At 42.5% G+C, this 14,302-nt stretch overlaps 1 protein-coding gene across 2 annotated transcripts in view; it reads right to left on the bottom strand.

Annotated features, from left to right (window-relative positions):
* Positions 1–1,492: 1,492 nt before the first annotated feature.
* Positions 1,493–14,302, bottom strand: part of fgd (faciogenital dysplasia) — a 125,741-nt gene continuing 112,931 nt past the window's right edge. The window contains exons 14-19 of one of the 2 annotated variants that reach the window (XM_083642053.1): positions 13,225–13,329; positions 12,700–12,747; positions 9,636–9,737; positions 9,295–9,429; positions 7,493–7,633; positions 1,493–2,910 (exon numbers count right to left, since the gene is read on the bottom strand). In XM_083642053.1, coding sequence (XP_083498179.1) covers positions 2,659–2,910; positions 7,493–7,633; positions 9,295–9,429; positions 9,636–9,737; positions 12,700–12,747; positions 13,225–13,329 — 783 coding nt within the window. In that variant the 3' untranslated portion in view covers positions 1,493–2,658. The remainder of the gene's footprint in view (positions 2,911–7,492; positions 7,634–9,294; positions 9,430–9,635; positions 9,738–12,699; positions 12,748–13,224; positions 13,330–14,302) is intronic. The other variant, XM_083642052.1, reaches the window with a different exon arrangement.

The raw sequence follows: 14,302 nt of genomic DNA, 5'->3' as shown, positions 1-14,302 counted from the left end.
CAATTACACCGGAACTAGCAGAACAGAATACAGTGTGTGTCTGTATGTATGTACGTGTGTGTGTATGTACGTGTGTGTGTATGTACGTACGTACGTACGTGTTTTTTTAATGAAAGTATCAGAATGAAATGTAGAGCCAGGGAGCGAGACAGCGAGAGAGAGAGAGAGACAGATATGATCAAACATAAACTCTCATGACAACACAGTATCTTCTTAGACGCTGTGGCTCATTGCCACATGTCCATTTATTGATGATATGCTTGACTGCTTTTCCACTTACAGCACAATCCAGGTTCAAACACGCAATACTGACTCCGCCCACTTACAGCACAATCCAGGTTCTAACACGCAATACTGACTCCGCCCACTTACAGCACAATCCAGGTTCAAACACGCAATACTGACTCCGCCCACTTACAGCACGACAAGAATGGATTCCGCAGAGCAAAAAAGGGGAGAAGGGTCTTCAGAGCACGGTACATAAATATGAGTGAGTTTTTACAACATGCACACAGAGATCCCATGATGAATTTGCTACTTTGCTTATAAAGGCGATGCTGATGGGAGCGGGGGTACGGGTGGGGGCGGGGGTACAGGTGGGGGTCGGGATGGGGGCAGGGGTACAGGTGGGGGCGGGGGATGGGGGCGGGGGTACAGGTGGGGGCGGGGCAGAATAAACAGCTCTACAGTACTTGGTTTTCCGTCACATCACTGAAGGGAATGAAGCAGGCGAATGGTTGATATGCGGCAAGAGTGGCGGAGAGAAGTGAGCGAGCTGAGAGGAAGGGATATATTTAGCGTGGACAACTTGTGGAGATGTTGAGGAACTGAGCCTGCAGCATGGGGGGGGGGGGGGGTCAGAATGCAATCCTCTTCTGGCTGGGATGTCAGTTTGGCGGATCAGACCCCTGGATCAGACCCCTGGATCAGACCACTGGATCAGACCCCTGGATCAGACCACTGGATCAGACCCCTGGATCAGACCCCTGGATCAGACCCCTGGATCAGACCACTGGATCAGACCCCTGGATCAGACCCCTGGATCAGACCCCTGGATCAGACCACTGGATCAGACCACTGGATCAGACCCCTGGATCAGACCACTGGATCAGACCCCTGGATCAGACCACTGGATCAGACCCCTGGATCAGACCCCTGGATCAGACCCCTGGATCAGACCACTGGATCAGACCCCTGGATCAGACCCCTGGATCAGACCACTGGATCAGACCACTGGATCAGACCCCTGGATCAGACCCCTGGATCAGACCACTGGATCAGACCCCTGGATCAGACCCCTGGATCAGACCCCTGGATCAGACCACTGGATCAGACCCCTGGATCAGACCCCTGGATCAGACCACTGGATCAGACCACTGGATCAGACCCCTGGATCAGACCACTGGATCAGACCCCTGGATCAGACCCCTGGATCAGACCCCTGGATCAGACCACTGGATCAGACCCCTGGATCAGACCCCTGGATCAGACCACTGGATCAGACCCCTGGATCAGACTGGGATCGGAGGCCCAAAGACGACGATGGGGAAGGGGGGGATCATCACCATCAGATGGGGGGTGGTTCTGTAGGATGGGAGCTGATAGGGAGCATCAGGTGGCCAGCCACAAGCTACACTCTTTTTTAAGTTAAAATGTATTTCTTCTTTGTTTCCTTACAACACACTATAGTATACATACTGTACAATACAACACACCATAGTGTACAATACATACTGTACAATACATACTGTACAATACATACTGTACAATACATACTGCATAATACATACTGCATAATACATACTGTACAATACATACTGTACAATACATACTGTACAATACATACTGTACAATACATACTGTACAATACCCACTGAACTGCCACGGTGTCCCAGGCAGGGATGGCGAGAGGAAAGAGGCGATGGCCGGGTTGTTACACTAACATTCAATACTGAATAAACAGGGTGGGGGGGCGGGGTCCCATTCAAACACACACACACACACACACACACACACACACAAATGGAGAGACAGACACACAGGAGTTAATGCTCGACAGCACATAATGTACAAGTAACTTCATATCTTAAAAAGAAAAATCATACAGGAACCATTTTAAAATGCCTTTCTTCAACTATATTTACAAATAAAAACATCCCGTTTCATTGGTTTCATTTTCCACCTTGGAAAAAACACTTGGAAATAAAATGTAGCCACACATACAATGGCGGTGGTGGCTTGGTGGCACAGTTCTTATTGTGTGTGTGTGTGTGTGTGTGTGTGTGTGTGTGTGTGAGTGCGTGCGTGTGCGTGTGCGTGTGCGTGTGCGTGTGTGTGTGTGTGCATGTGTGTTGGAAAGAGGGCTATAGAGAGAGACAGACTGATGAATTGGGAAGAGAGAGAGAAGTTGCTGTGTGGTGAAGTGGCAGGAAGGAAGGAGTGGTCCTTTCAAAAGGAAAACACAAAGTGCCAAAAGGTAAAGTGAATTCAAGTAATGTGTTCTATCCACAGGAGGAGGAGGGAGGGGGAGAGAGTCTGCTGGCCCCAACATGGCCGCTCTATTGGCTCTTCCTGTGCTCAGCCAGGCTGCTCAGTGCCAACATGGCCGCTCTATTGGCTCTTCCTGTGCTCAGCCAGGCTGGCCCCAACATGGCCGCTCTATTGGCTCTTCCTGTGGTCAGCCAGGCTGCTCGGTGCGTCCGTGGCCGTTTCTCGGCGGGCGGCTTTGGACAGAAGCTCCACCCACTTTGCCTGCAGCTCCGCATCTTGGGCGGCGAAGAGCAAAGGTTGCTGGGCGTGGCTGAGCCGGAATGCGTGTTTGACCTCCGCCTTTTCGCTCGAAGAGGACAGCGACGACACCGCGCCCACCTCGAACCCGGGAAGAGGCACCGCCCGTGCCCCCTTCAAGTCCTAGAAACACCAGGAAAGAGGAAGGTAAAAAACGGAAGTGAAGAAAGTCAGTTTAGCAGTTGAGCAGCTTAGTGTTGGGTTAGGGTTAGTGTTGCGTCGGCCTCACACCACATTCATGTTACATTATATGATGTCATACTCCTGTCCTGACTAAGCACTCTTTCTTTTTTTAATTGTTTATTTGTTCAAGCACATGTACACACAACACTTTGTTTTTTCACCATGTGTCAACCCAGCATGTGATTGCTGTTTCTCTTTTACAGATACCAATCAATAATTCAAAAACAAAAAAAAAACATTGACAGTAACAGCTAGCAAAGCGATATTTTCTGAAACAGAAACAAATTGCTTATGTATCTGGAGATAATTTAACATGTTAGACACACATACATTCATTCTTGGGCATAAAGGTTTGAGTGTCATGAAGCTTGTTTTTTTTGTATTTTATACATATATCGTACACCCCAAAGCAAAAAACTAAACAAAAAATAATAATAAAAATAAATAAAAATAAAATAAAATAAAAAATAAACAGGAAACACACAAGAAAATCAAAAACAAAACAAAAAGAAAAGAAAATGAGGGAAAAGGGAAAAGTGTATTGGAGGGGAGAAGGACTGTGGGGGGGGGGGGGTGGAAGAGAATATCCTAAGGTGACAATACTTAAAATAATGCCTACTAGTCTCTATTAGAGGCGCCCTGCAGGTGTTGAATAAGAGGCTGCCATATTAAGTCAAATCTATCTGTCTGATCCAATCTGAGATATCTGATCCTTTCCACTTCCAGAGTGTTTACGAGGTCAGCGAGCCACATCTTTACATTGGGAAGCTCTTTCCCCTTCCAAAGTCTTAGTATACATTTCTTAGCAGACATAAGACAAAAATTAAGAAAATGTTGATGGGCTGTTGAGTGTCCGTCTATCATTTCTGAAACGTTAAAAATAATGGTTTGTCGGTCTGGTTTCACTTGGTGTGCAAGTATTTCAGAGATTGTGTTAAAGACATTAATCCAATAATTCTCGATCTTGGGGCAAAGTATAAAGCTGTGGGCAAGCGTGGCCTCGTTAGTCTCACATTTCTCACATGTAGGTGAGACTGAGGGAAATAACCTATGCAATTTCACCCTTGAGTAGTGTAGCCTATGTACAATTTTAAATTGCATGAGGCAATGTCTGACATTTATAGAGCATCTATGTATCTGCACAAGACTACGGCTCCAATGTTCTTCTGTGATTTGGACATCCAGTTCTCTTTCCCATTGTGCCCGTATATTGGATGTATCAGCTCCACCCTGTCGTATATTCAAATAAAAGTCTGATATAAGGTGAGGAGAATAGGGGGAGCGTCTCATTATTTCTCTGATTGTAGAATGGGCCAGTGTCCTATAAGAGGGAACATGTTTCTGAACGTAATCCCTTATCTGCAAATACCTAAAGAAGTCTTGTCTAGGCAATCCTATTTTTTGGGTAAGTTGTTGAAATGAGGGGAAAACATCATCAACGTACAGATCTGAAATAGTCACAATACCCGCTCTTTCCCAGGTCTTAAAGGTTGGATCAGAAATGGATGGGGGGAATAAAGGGTTCCCTGTTATTGGCATCAATAGATATAATGAACTCCAATCATTGTGTTTACATATCTGTTTCCAGATGTCATCTGATGTACGTATTAACAGGTTATCATTATACTTAGAACGTTGTACTCTGGATGAGGCCAGAAGAATAGTCTCTGGTTTATATGGATAACAGTCTTCCCTTTCTAATGTCAACCATGTAGGGGAATGTTGGGTGTTATGAAAATAAAACATAATAACTCTGGCATTGGCTGCATAATAATATCTAATGAAATCTGGCAAACCCAGCCCGCCCTCACATTTAGGTTTACATAGATGACTCTTTTTAATCCGATGGCTTTTATTGTTCCACAGAAAAGGATTAATTATTGAGTCTAATTTTTTAAAGAAATTCTTAGTTATATAGACTGGCAGATTTTGAAAGAGATATAATATTTGAGGGAGGCTGATCATTTTGATTGTATTCGCTCTACCAATAAGGGAGAGAGGGAGGGTTTGCCAGTACCTCAGAGACATCTGTAGTTTCGTAAGAAATGGTGGGAAGTTTTCTTTATATAAGTCACAGTATCTTTTTGTAATGTGGATGCCCAAATATGTAAATTTATTAGTAGCAATCTTAAAAGGTATTGAATTTAGAAATATTGGGTCTTGCAGTTTAATGGGCATCAATTCACTTTTGGTCCAATTAATACGGTAGCCTGAAAAACTGCCAAAAAATTTGATTCGGTCCAGAATGCGAGGGATGCTAATCTCAGGTTTCTTAATATATAATAAGATGTCATCTGCATACAAAGAAATTCTGTTTTGTGTCATACCTGTGTCATAACCATGGATAAAAGGGTCAGATCGTATCAACTCCGCTAATGGTTCAATGGCTAGAGCGAACAGGAGAGGAGAAAGAACGCAGCCTTGTTTTGTCCCCCTATGAAGTGGGAATTCAGAAGATATAGTTTGGTTTGTAATAATTCTAGCTTTGGGGCATTTATAAAGTAATTTCACATATTTGATGAATGTTTCTCCTATTTTAAATTTATGTAATACAGAGAATAAGTAATTCCATTCAACTTGATCAAATGCTTTTTCGGCATCAAGGGAGGCAATGACCAGGTCATCCTCTGGGAAGCGTTTAGAGTACATGATATTAAATAAACGTCGCAAATTGAAAAAAGAATGTCTGTTTGGGATGAATCCCGTCTGATCTGGGTGTATGAGTTTACTAATTACTTTATTTAATCTAAGGGCTAATATTTTAGCTAGCAATCGATTATCTAGATTAAGCAGTGATAGGGGTCTATATGAGCCCACTTCTTGGGGGTCTTTTCCCTTTTTGGGAATTACAGTTATGACTGCCTCATACATTGTTTGGGGTAAGCCCTCGTTCACCAATGCACATGAGAGCAGACGGTGAAGGTGAGGGAGGAGAATTGGTGACATTTTTTTATAATATTCTGCCGTATATCCGTCTGGTCCAGGAGCTTTACCACTTTTTAAGCCGTTGATTGCCTTTTTAATTTCTTCTACCGTAATGGATTCGTTTAAATAATCTATATCTTGTTGACTTAAGGTTGGGAGATCACTGTTTTTCAGGAAATCTTGCATTGTGGCTAAGCACTCTTTCGAGGAGTTTATTTTTTGAATGACTAACTGTATCGTGGCACTTCCTCTCATCACATGTGTCGTAAAGCCTGTCCTCCCCTCTCTTCCCGCCTTGCATAATCAGGATGCTCATCCAACCCCCATTAATCCTAATCTATGGAATGGCAGCTCTCTGCACTGGGATTGGGATATTAGTCTTGGGAATGACACGGAGAGAGGCTTTAACAGACTGACTGTGTGCCATCCAGCCCCTAATGAGAAGCTTTCCAAACATGATTGCTTTGGGAATGTTTCTAAGCAATCATGTCAATCAATCACTATTTCATTTTCATCTCCGCAGATTTATTGCGGCGTACAGAGCCAAGATTTCAAGGATCTAAATCCAGACGGTTGCCTCGTCTGGTGGGCGCATGCTAAAACCCTGAGACAGAGGTCGGATTCAGGCCAGGCAAATCCTCCTGGCCCAAATCGACACAGCACAGACAGTACAGTACAGAGACAAGCTGGCACACACAGGACTGGATAGAGTTGACGTATACAACATATACTGTATACAGTATATATATATACAGTATATATATATATATATATATATATATTAGGGCTGTCAATCGATTAAAATATTTAATCGCGATTAATCGCATGATTTCCATAGTTAATCACGATTAATCGCAAATTAATCGCACAATTTTTTATCTGTTCTAAATCTACCTTAAACCAATATTTTTCAAGTTTTTAATACTGTTATCAACATGGGCGTAGACGAATATGCTTGCTTTATGCGGATGTGTTTATTATTATTGGAACAATGACAAATAGGCTACTGTCCAGAATATTCTTGCCTTTCCAACAAGACAGAGTTTCACCAGGCCGTTTCACCAGGCCGTTATTGAAAATAAGAATTTGTTCTTAATTAACTTGCCTGTTTAAATAAAGGTTGATGATGATGATGATGATGACAGAGGGCAGCTACTTTAGTGTAAATCATCTCAAATACCATCTTTTTGTGCATAATTCCATTTGTGTTATTTCACAGTTTTTATGTCTTTACTCTTATTCTAAAATGTTTCAAAAGAAAAAACCAAAGAAAAATGTTGTGCTGTATATAAAGGGGGAGAATGAAATATTATTATGTACATGCACATTTTATTTGTGCGTGTCAACATTTCCAAATGATAGAATTATAAAAAGTGTTAGTGGGCAAAAGTGGCCGTGTAGGTGACATGACTTGAGGGTCAACTGAAACTGAAAGGAAGGGTCGATTATGTAAGTGCACGAAACACATAATCCTATTAAACAGCTGGAAGGGCACTATGTGTTTGTAACAAACAGCAGGATCATTACACAAAACATGCACACACACACACACACACACACACACACACACACACACACACTTGTGTTTCACCCTCACCTGTCCGCTGCTCTGCAGGTAGAGCACCAGTGGCTCAGCCTTGGTGACGGCCGCCCACACTTTGGTCCAGCTCTTGCTCTTCTCCTGCAGCTGGAGGTGACCACACAGCAGGCAGTGCTCCCCTGACAGAGACGTCTGTCTCTAAAGACAAAATAACACATAGAATATATATACTGTGAGTACAGTACAACCACCCATAGCCACACCACATAGGCAGTGTGCAGATACCATAGCCTACCTAAGCAATGTAGGAATACCTACATGTAGCATAGCAATGCATGACTGCAGGAGAACTGACACTGTATTGAAAAGTGACCCCATAGAGGCCTCCAACAGCACTTTGAATATGATTTGAATTGGTTTGTTATGCAAGTCCAGTCATATCACTTTTGGGGGGGATTTCAATTTGACCACTGTATATGCGTACAGGTGCCCCCTTGTGTGTCAGTGCCCATTATGGGCTACTGCTCCCCCATGTGGTGACAAATCTTACTGCAGGCAGGTATACAACTGTGGTCCTGTTTAGCCATAAGAGAGACAGAAGGAATACTGGAGCAAATAAACCAGAATACTCAGAATCACTCGGTAGTCACCAAAGTACAAATGAAATGAAGACAGCAGATATATAATATAGTATAGTATAGTATAATATAGTATAGTAGAGTATAGGGATGTAGGTACTACCGGTACTACCCCCGAACCGCGGTGCTATTGCTGTAGAACCGGTTCTATACTAAGATTTAAAAAGAACAGGTACTTTTCCGACCGCTGCTATGACTGATAATGGTCAATATGAGCCTGTCTCTTTAAGAAAATTTACTTATTCCCATTTCCCACTGTTCAAAAGATTTGTGTTATGTTACTGAGTGTGTACTTATTTGACAAGTAAAAGTTAGACAGAATTTAAATGCCACCAATTATTTATTTATTGTTGTTATTGGTGTTTCTCTGAGTTTTTGCTGCTATAGGCTAGTGTTTTATGGTCATTTTATTTTCACTGGCATTACTTTATTTTACTTACCGGTATTCTCACTGCTCAAAAGGTTTGTTTTGTTCAGCATTTAAATGCCACACCAATTTATTGGTGTAATTGTTCCCAAACTCTTAAAATAAAGCCAAATCTTGACATTGGACAGTTTCACTTTTTTTTTTACAAAAAGTATCGAAAAGTATCGAAAGTATCGAAATACAAATTGGTACCGGCACCGAAACAGAAATTTAGTACCGCTACAACCCTAGTAGAGTATAGTATAGTATATTACAGTACAGTACAGTACAGTATAGTATAATATAATATAATATAATATAATATAATATAATATAGTATAGTATAGTATAGTATAATATAATATAATATAATATAATATAATATAATATAGTATAGTATAGTATAGTAAAGTATATATAAGTAGTATAACCAGCGAGGAGGCTGATAGTATAACCAGCCAGGGGGCAGGACGTAGCGCGTGGGAGGATCACGCTATTCCCGAGTTGCCCTCCCCCCGAACAGGCGCATCGACCGACCAGAGGAGGCGCTAGTGCAGCGACCAGGACTTCCACCGGCTTCCCACCCGCAGACATGGCCAATTGTGTCTGTAGGAAAGTCTGACCAAGCCAGAACCACTGGTTTACTTGATCTTTCAAAGTGACTGTGTGTCTAAAGGCACACGTGTGCATGTGTGTGTGTGTGTGTGTGTGTGTGTGTGTGTGAGTGTGTGTGTGTGTGTGTGTGTGTGTGTGTGTGTGTGTGAGTGTGTGTGTGTGTGTGTGTGTGTGTGTGTGTGTGCGTGCGTGTGTCACACCTCAGGGGCAGCTTTCCTCTTCTGTTCAGAAACACCTAAACTCAGAGTCTCCAGGCTGAGGCTGGCGTCGAAACACTCTGGACACACTCGACTCGTCTTGTTGTCCAACGTCTTTGAACACTTTGCACAGATGGCCTACAGAAGGACAGAAGGACAGAGAGAAAGACACAGAAGGACAGGAGGACAGAGAGAAAGACACAGAAGGACAGGAGGGAAAGACAAACGCAGTGAAAAAAAAATCACGCTTGTTCACAGTTAATTGTCCAAAATAATTTTTCCACTCCTTCTCCCCATCGCCTCATTTGGAGCCCAGCAGCTCCATCCCCTCAGATGGTGCTCACCGCTCCACAGGACTTGCAGTGGTGTTTGCGCTTGGTGAAGTTGAAGCTCTCGTTGCAGCCTTTACACGTCTGCTTCTCTTTCTCCTTCTTCCTGGAACTCTTCTGGAAAAGAGAGACAGGAGACGTGTCAGCTCCATTCCAGCACAACACCCAAAGGGAACGTCTGGGGGCGTGTCTTGCTCGTTAGCCTGGCTGCTTCTCTTCCCTTTCCCCTTTTGATTGACTTATTAACTCCACCCCCCCCCCCCCCCCCCACACACACACACACACACACTCACACACACACATGGAAATCAGATGGAGGGCTCGATAGCAGTGCAGACTGCCAGATTGCTATTGCAGATGCATTGTGGGAGGAAGTGAGAAATTCACAGTGTGATTGTGCCATGTTTCCACAGACAGTCTGTGCCAGCTACAGATAACCAGAGAGTGTTTCTGTTTTTACAACAAGGACAGACCATTCTTCCTTTTGACAGACCAGTGGGGAGTATATGGATCAGTACCACAAACAGCCAGCCAGCCTGAGATCAATGTACCACAAGTCAACTCTACACAGCCTAGTTCCTATTGAATGATTCATGTTATAATACCCAGCGATACCAAATAGTTTTAATCATTACCATGGCCCAGGCACCAACACCAACGTAGACTTCAGACAAGACTTACAGAGACTGTTCATATGTTGATACTAGTCTAAGACTTACAGAGACTGTTCATATGTTGATACTAGTCTAAGACCAGGAGACTGTTCATATGTTGATACTAGTCTAAGACTTACAGAGACTGTTCATATGTTGATACTAGTCTAAGACCAGGAGACTGTTCATATGTTGATACTAGTCTAAGACTTACAGAGACTGTTCATATGTTGATACTAGTCTAAGACTTACAGAGACTGTTCATATGTTGATACTAGTCTAAGACCAGGAGACTGTTCATATGTTGATACTAGTCTAAGACTTACAGAGACTGTTCATATGTTGATACTAGTCTAAGACTTGCAGAGACTGTTCATATGTTGATACTAGTCTAAGACTTACAGAGACTGTTCATATGTTGATACTAGTCTAAGACTTACAGAGACTGTTCATATGTTGATACTAGTCTAAGACTTACAGAGACTGTTCATATGTTGATACTAGTCTAAGACCCAGAGACTGTTCATATGTTGATGATACTAGTCTAAGACCCAGAGACTGTTCATATGTTGATACTAGTCTAAGACCCAGAGACTGTTCATATGTTGATACTAGTCTAAGACCCAGAGACTGTTCATATGTTGATACTAGTCTAAGACCCAGAGACTGTTCATATGTTGATACTAGTCTAAGACCCAGAGACTGTTCATATGTTGATACTAGTCTAAGACCCAGAGACTGTTCATATGTTGATACTAGTCTAAGACCCAGACTGTTCATATGTTGATACTAGTCTAAGACCCAGAGACTGTTCATATGTTGATACTAGTCTAAGACCCAGAGACTGTTCATATGTTGATACTAGTCTAAGACCCAGAGACTGTTCATATGTTGATACTAGTCTAAGACCCAGACTGTTCATATGTTGATACTAGTCTAAGACCCAGAGACTGTTCATATGTTGATACTAGTCTAAGACCCAGAGACTGTTCATATGTTGATACTAGTCTAAGACCCAGAGACTGTTCATATGTTGATACTAGTCTAAGACCCAGAGACTGTTCATATGTTGATACTAGTCTAAGACTTACAGAGACTGTTCATATGTTGATACTAGTCTAAGACCCAGAGACTGTTCATATGTTGATGATACTAGTCTAAGACCCAGAGACTGTTCATATGATGCTACTAGTCTAAGACCCAGAGACTGTTCATATGTTGATACTAGTCTAAGACCCAGAGACTGTTCATATGTTGATACTAGTCTAAGACCCAGAGACTGTTCATATGTTGATACTAGTCTAAGACCCAGAGACTGTTCATATGTTGATACTAGTCTAAGACCCAGAGACTGTTCATATGTTGATACTAGTCTAAGACCCAGAGACTGTTCATATGTTGATACTAGTCTAAGACCCAGAGACTGTTCATATGTTGATACTAGTCTAAGACCCAGAGACTGTTCATATGTTGATACTAGTCTAAGACCCAGAGACTGTTCATATGTTGATACTAGTCTAAGACCCAGAGACTGTTCATATGTTGATACTAGTCTAAGACCCAGAGACTGTTCATATGTTGATACTAGTCTAAGACCCAGAGACTGTTCATATGTTGATACTAGTCTAAGACCCAGAGACTGTTCATATGTTGATACTAGTCTAAGACCCAGAGACCGTTCATATGTTGATACTAGTCTAAGACCCAGAGACTGTTCATATGTTGATACTAGTCTAAGACCCAGAGACTGTTCATATGTTGATACTAGTCTAAGACCCAGACTGTTCATATGTTGATACTAGTCTAAGACCCAGAGACTGTTCATATGTTGATACTAGTCTAGACCCAGAGACTGTTCATATGTTGATACTAGTCTAGACCCAGAGACTGTTCATATGTTGATACTAGTCTAAGACCCAGAGACTGTTCATATGTTGATACTAGTCTAAGACCCAGACTGTTCATATGTTGATACTAGTCTAAGACCCAGAGACTGTTCATATGTTGATACTAGTCTAAGACCCAGAGACTGTTCATATGTTGATACTAGTCTAAGACCCAGAGACTGTTCATATGTTGATACTAGTCTAAGACCCAGACTGTTCATATGTTGATACTAGTCTAAGACCCAGAGACTGTTCATATGTTGATACTAGTCTAAGACTTACAGAGACTGTTCATATGTTGATACTAGTCTAGACCCAGAGACTGTTCATATGTTGATACTAGTCTAAGACCCAGAGACTGTTCATATGTTGATACTAGTCTAAGACTTACAGAGACTGTTCATATGTTGATACTAGTCTAAGACCCAGAGACTGTTCATATGTTGATACTAGTCTAAGACAGGTGGTGAAAAAGTGTTACACTGCATTTCCATATTGTAGCATCAATGTTAATGATGGATACAAGCTTTTTCCACTCACCCTTTCATGCAGTCTTTCGCTGTCTGAGTCGATGGATGTCCAGGGACCCTGAGGAGAAGAACCAGCACATTGAACCTCAGCAGGGATACCTGCAGTTTGATCTCTAAACCACTAGGTGTCAGGCAGGAGCCACTGAATCTGAATGCTCCTGTCAGGTTTGGCCGGGGCCCAGCTGCAGCCAGCCCAAAGTGGGTCAGAGGAGATCCATAAGAGTTTTGTATACACTGTCAGCTGGGCTTCCCCTATTAGGTCATGAGAGAGTTCTGGGGAGCTCAAGGCTCGCAGACACTACGTGTGTGACTGTCAGGGAGGGAAAGAAAGAGCTTCTTTATGCCTGTGTTTCGTGTGTATTAGACTCGCACATCCATAGATGGTGAGTTGTTGGGGCAGACAAAGACCAGACTATGACACACGCTTTTGGTGTAGCACATGCCTCTCACGATTAGCATTCGTTGCCAGGCATGACCCATTGATGGACTGATGATCAATGAATGGATGGAGTGAGTGAGGGACAGGGTGACTGACCGGTGAGTCGGGCTGGTGGTCATCCTCCCGGGAGAAGGAGCTGTTGAAAGCTTTATTGAACGTCTCACTGTTCTGTTTGTGCCTCTCAATAGTGGCCAGGATCACCTGAGAGGGAGAAGAGGTTTCAACAACAGAGGAAGGAAGGGGGGGTAGAAGAGAGTTATCAGCATTTGAACAGAATTATTATTTTCCTGCTGGTAATGAGACCAAAGACAGAGTAAGCATGTGAGATGTTATCAGGTACTTGGCTTGAACGCTTTAAAGCAGTGGTCCTCTAACTTTTTCCACATCAAGGACCCCTAAACTGACAACATTAGATCACAGACCCCCATTTGATAAGATTTTGTACTGGGGTCCCCATCCATTAAGATTTTTGCTTTTCGATGCTTTATTACAGAAAGTGTATGAAAACCATGACCAAAGAGTCATATATACATTCTGTCATTGTGTTACGTATGGATTAGGGATGTTCATCAATTATCGAAAATCGATAATTGATCGTTAAGGAATTGAATCGATCATGTGGAATTTGGATTGATTATTGTTATTATTAAAACTTTTTTTTTTTTTTTTAGGACTAGGTTTGGGTGGAATTCGTTCCTCCTCGCCCCACTCCATTGCACAGCCGACTAACGTGAGGTGGAGCTTCATATAGTCTCTAGTTTTCTGGCTGGGCGCGGGCCTTTGTGCCAACAAAACTGTTTTAAACATGGGGAATTCACACCGGCATGCGCCGGGGACACAAACAAACGCACCCAGTGGTCTACGGACCTCAGTGAGGCTCAGGCCTGTTGATTTGACTCTTGTGCTGTCAGCTAAGCTGGAAGACGCCGATTGCCTTACATCATGTAACCTGACATGTAACATGTTTGTTTACCTGGCCACAGCGCTAGTGTCTGATATTCTTACTACACAGCGGCATCGCCATTATAGCTGGCCGAGAACGCGCCACGTTATTACCAGACCAGAGTAAAAAAAAAATATATATATATATATTATTATTATTATTATTATTATTACGCTATCGATAATCGATAATTGATCGTTAATTTTCCCGATTTTCGATTATGGACATTTT

Source organism: Poromitra crassiceps (assembly GCF_964638095.1).
Source record: "Poromitra crassiceps genome assembly, chromosome: 8".
Lineage (NCBI taxonomy): Eukaryota > Metazoa > Chordata > Actinopteri > Beryciformes > Melamphaidae > Poromitra > Poromitra crassiceps.
Note: the sequence above shows the minus strand (reverse complement) of the source record. Positions and strands in the feature narration are given on the sequence as shown.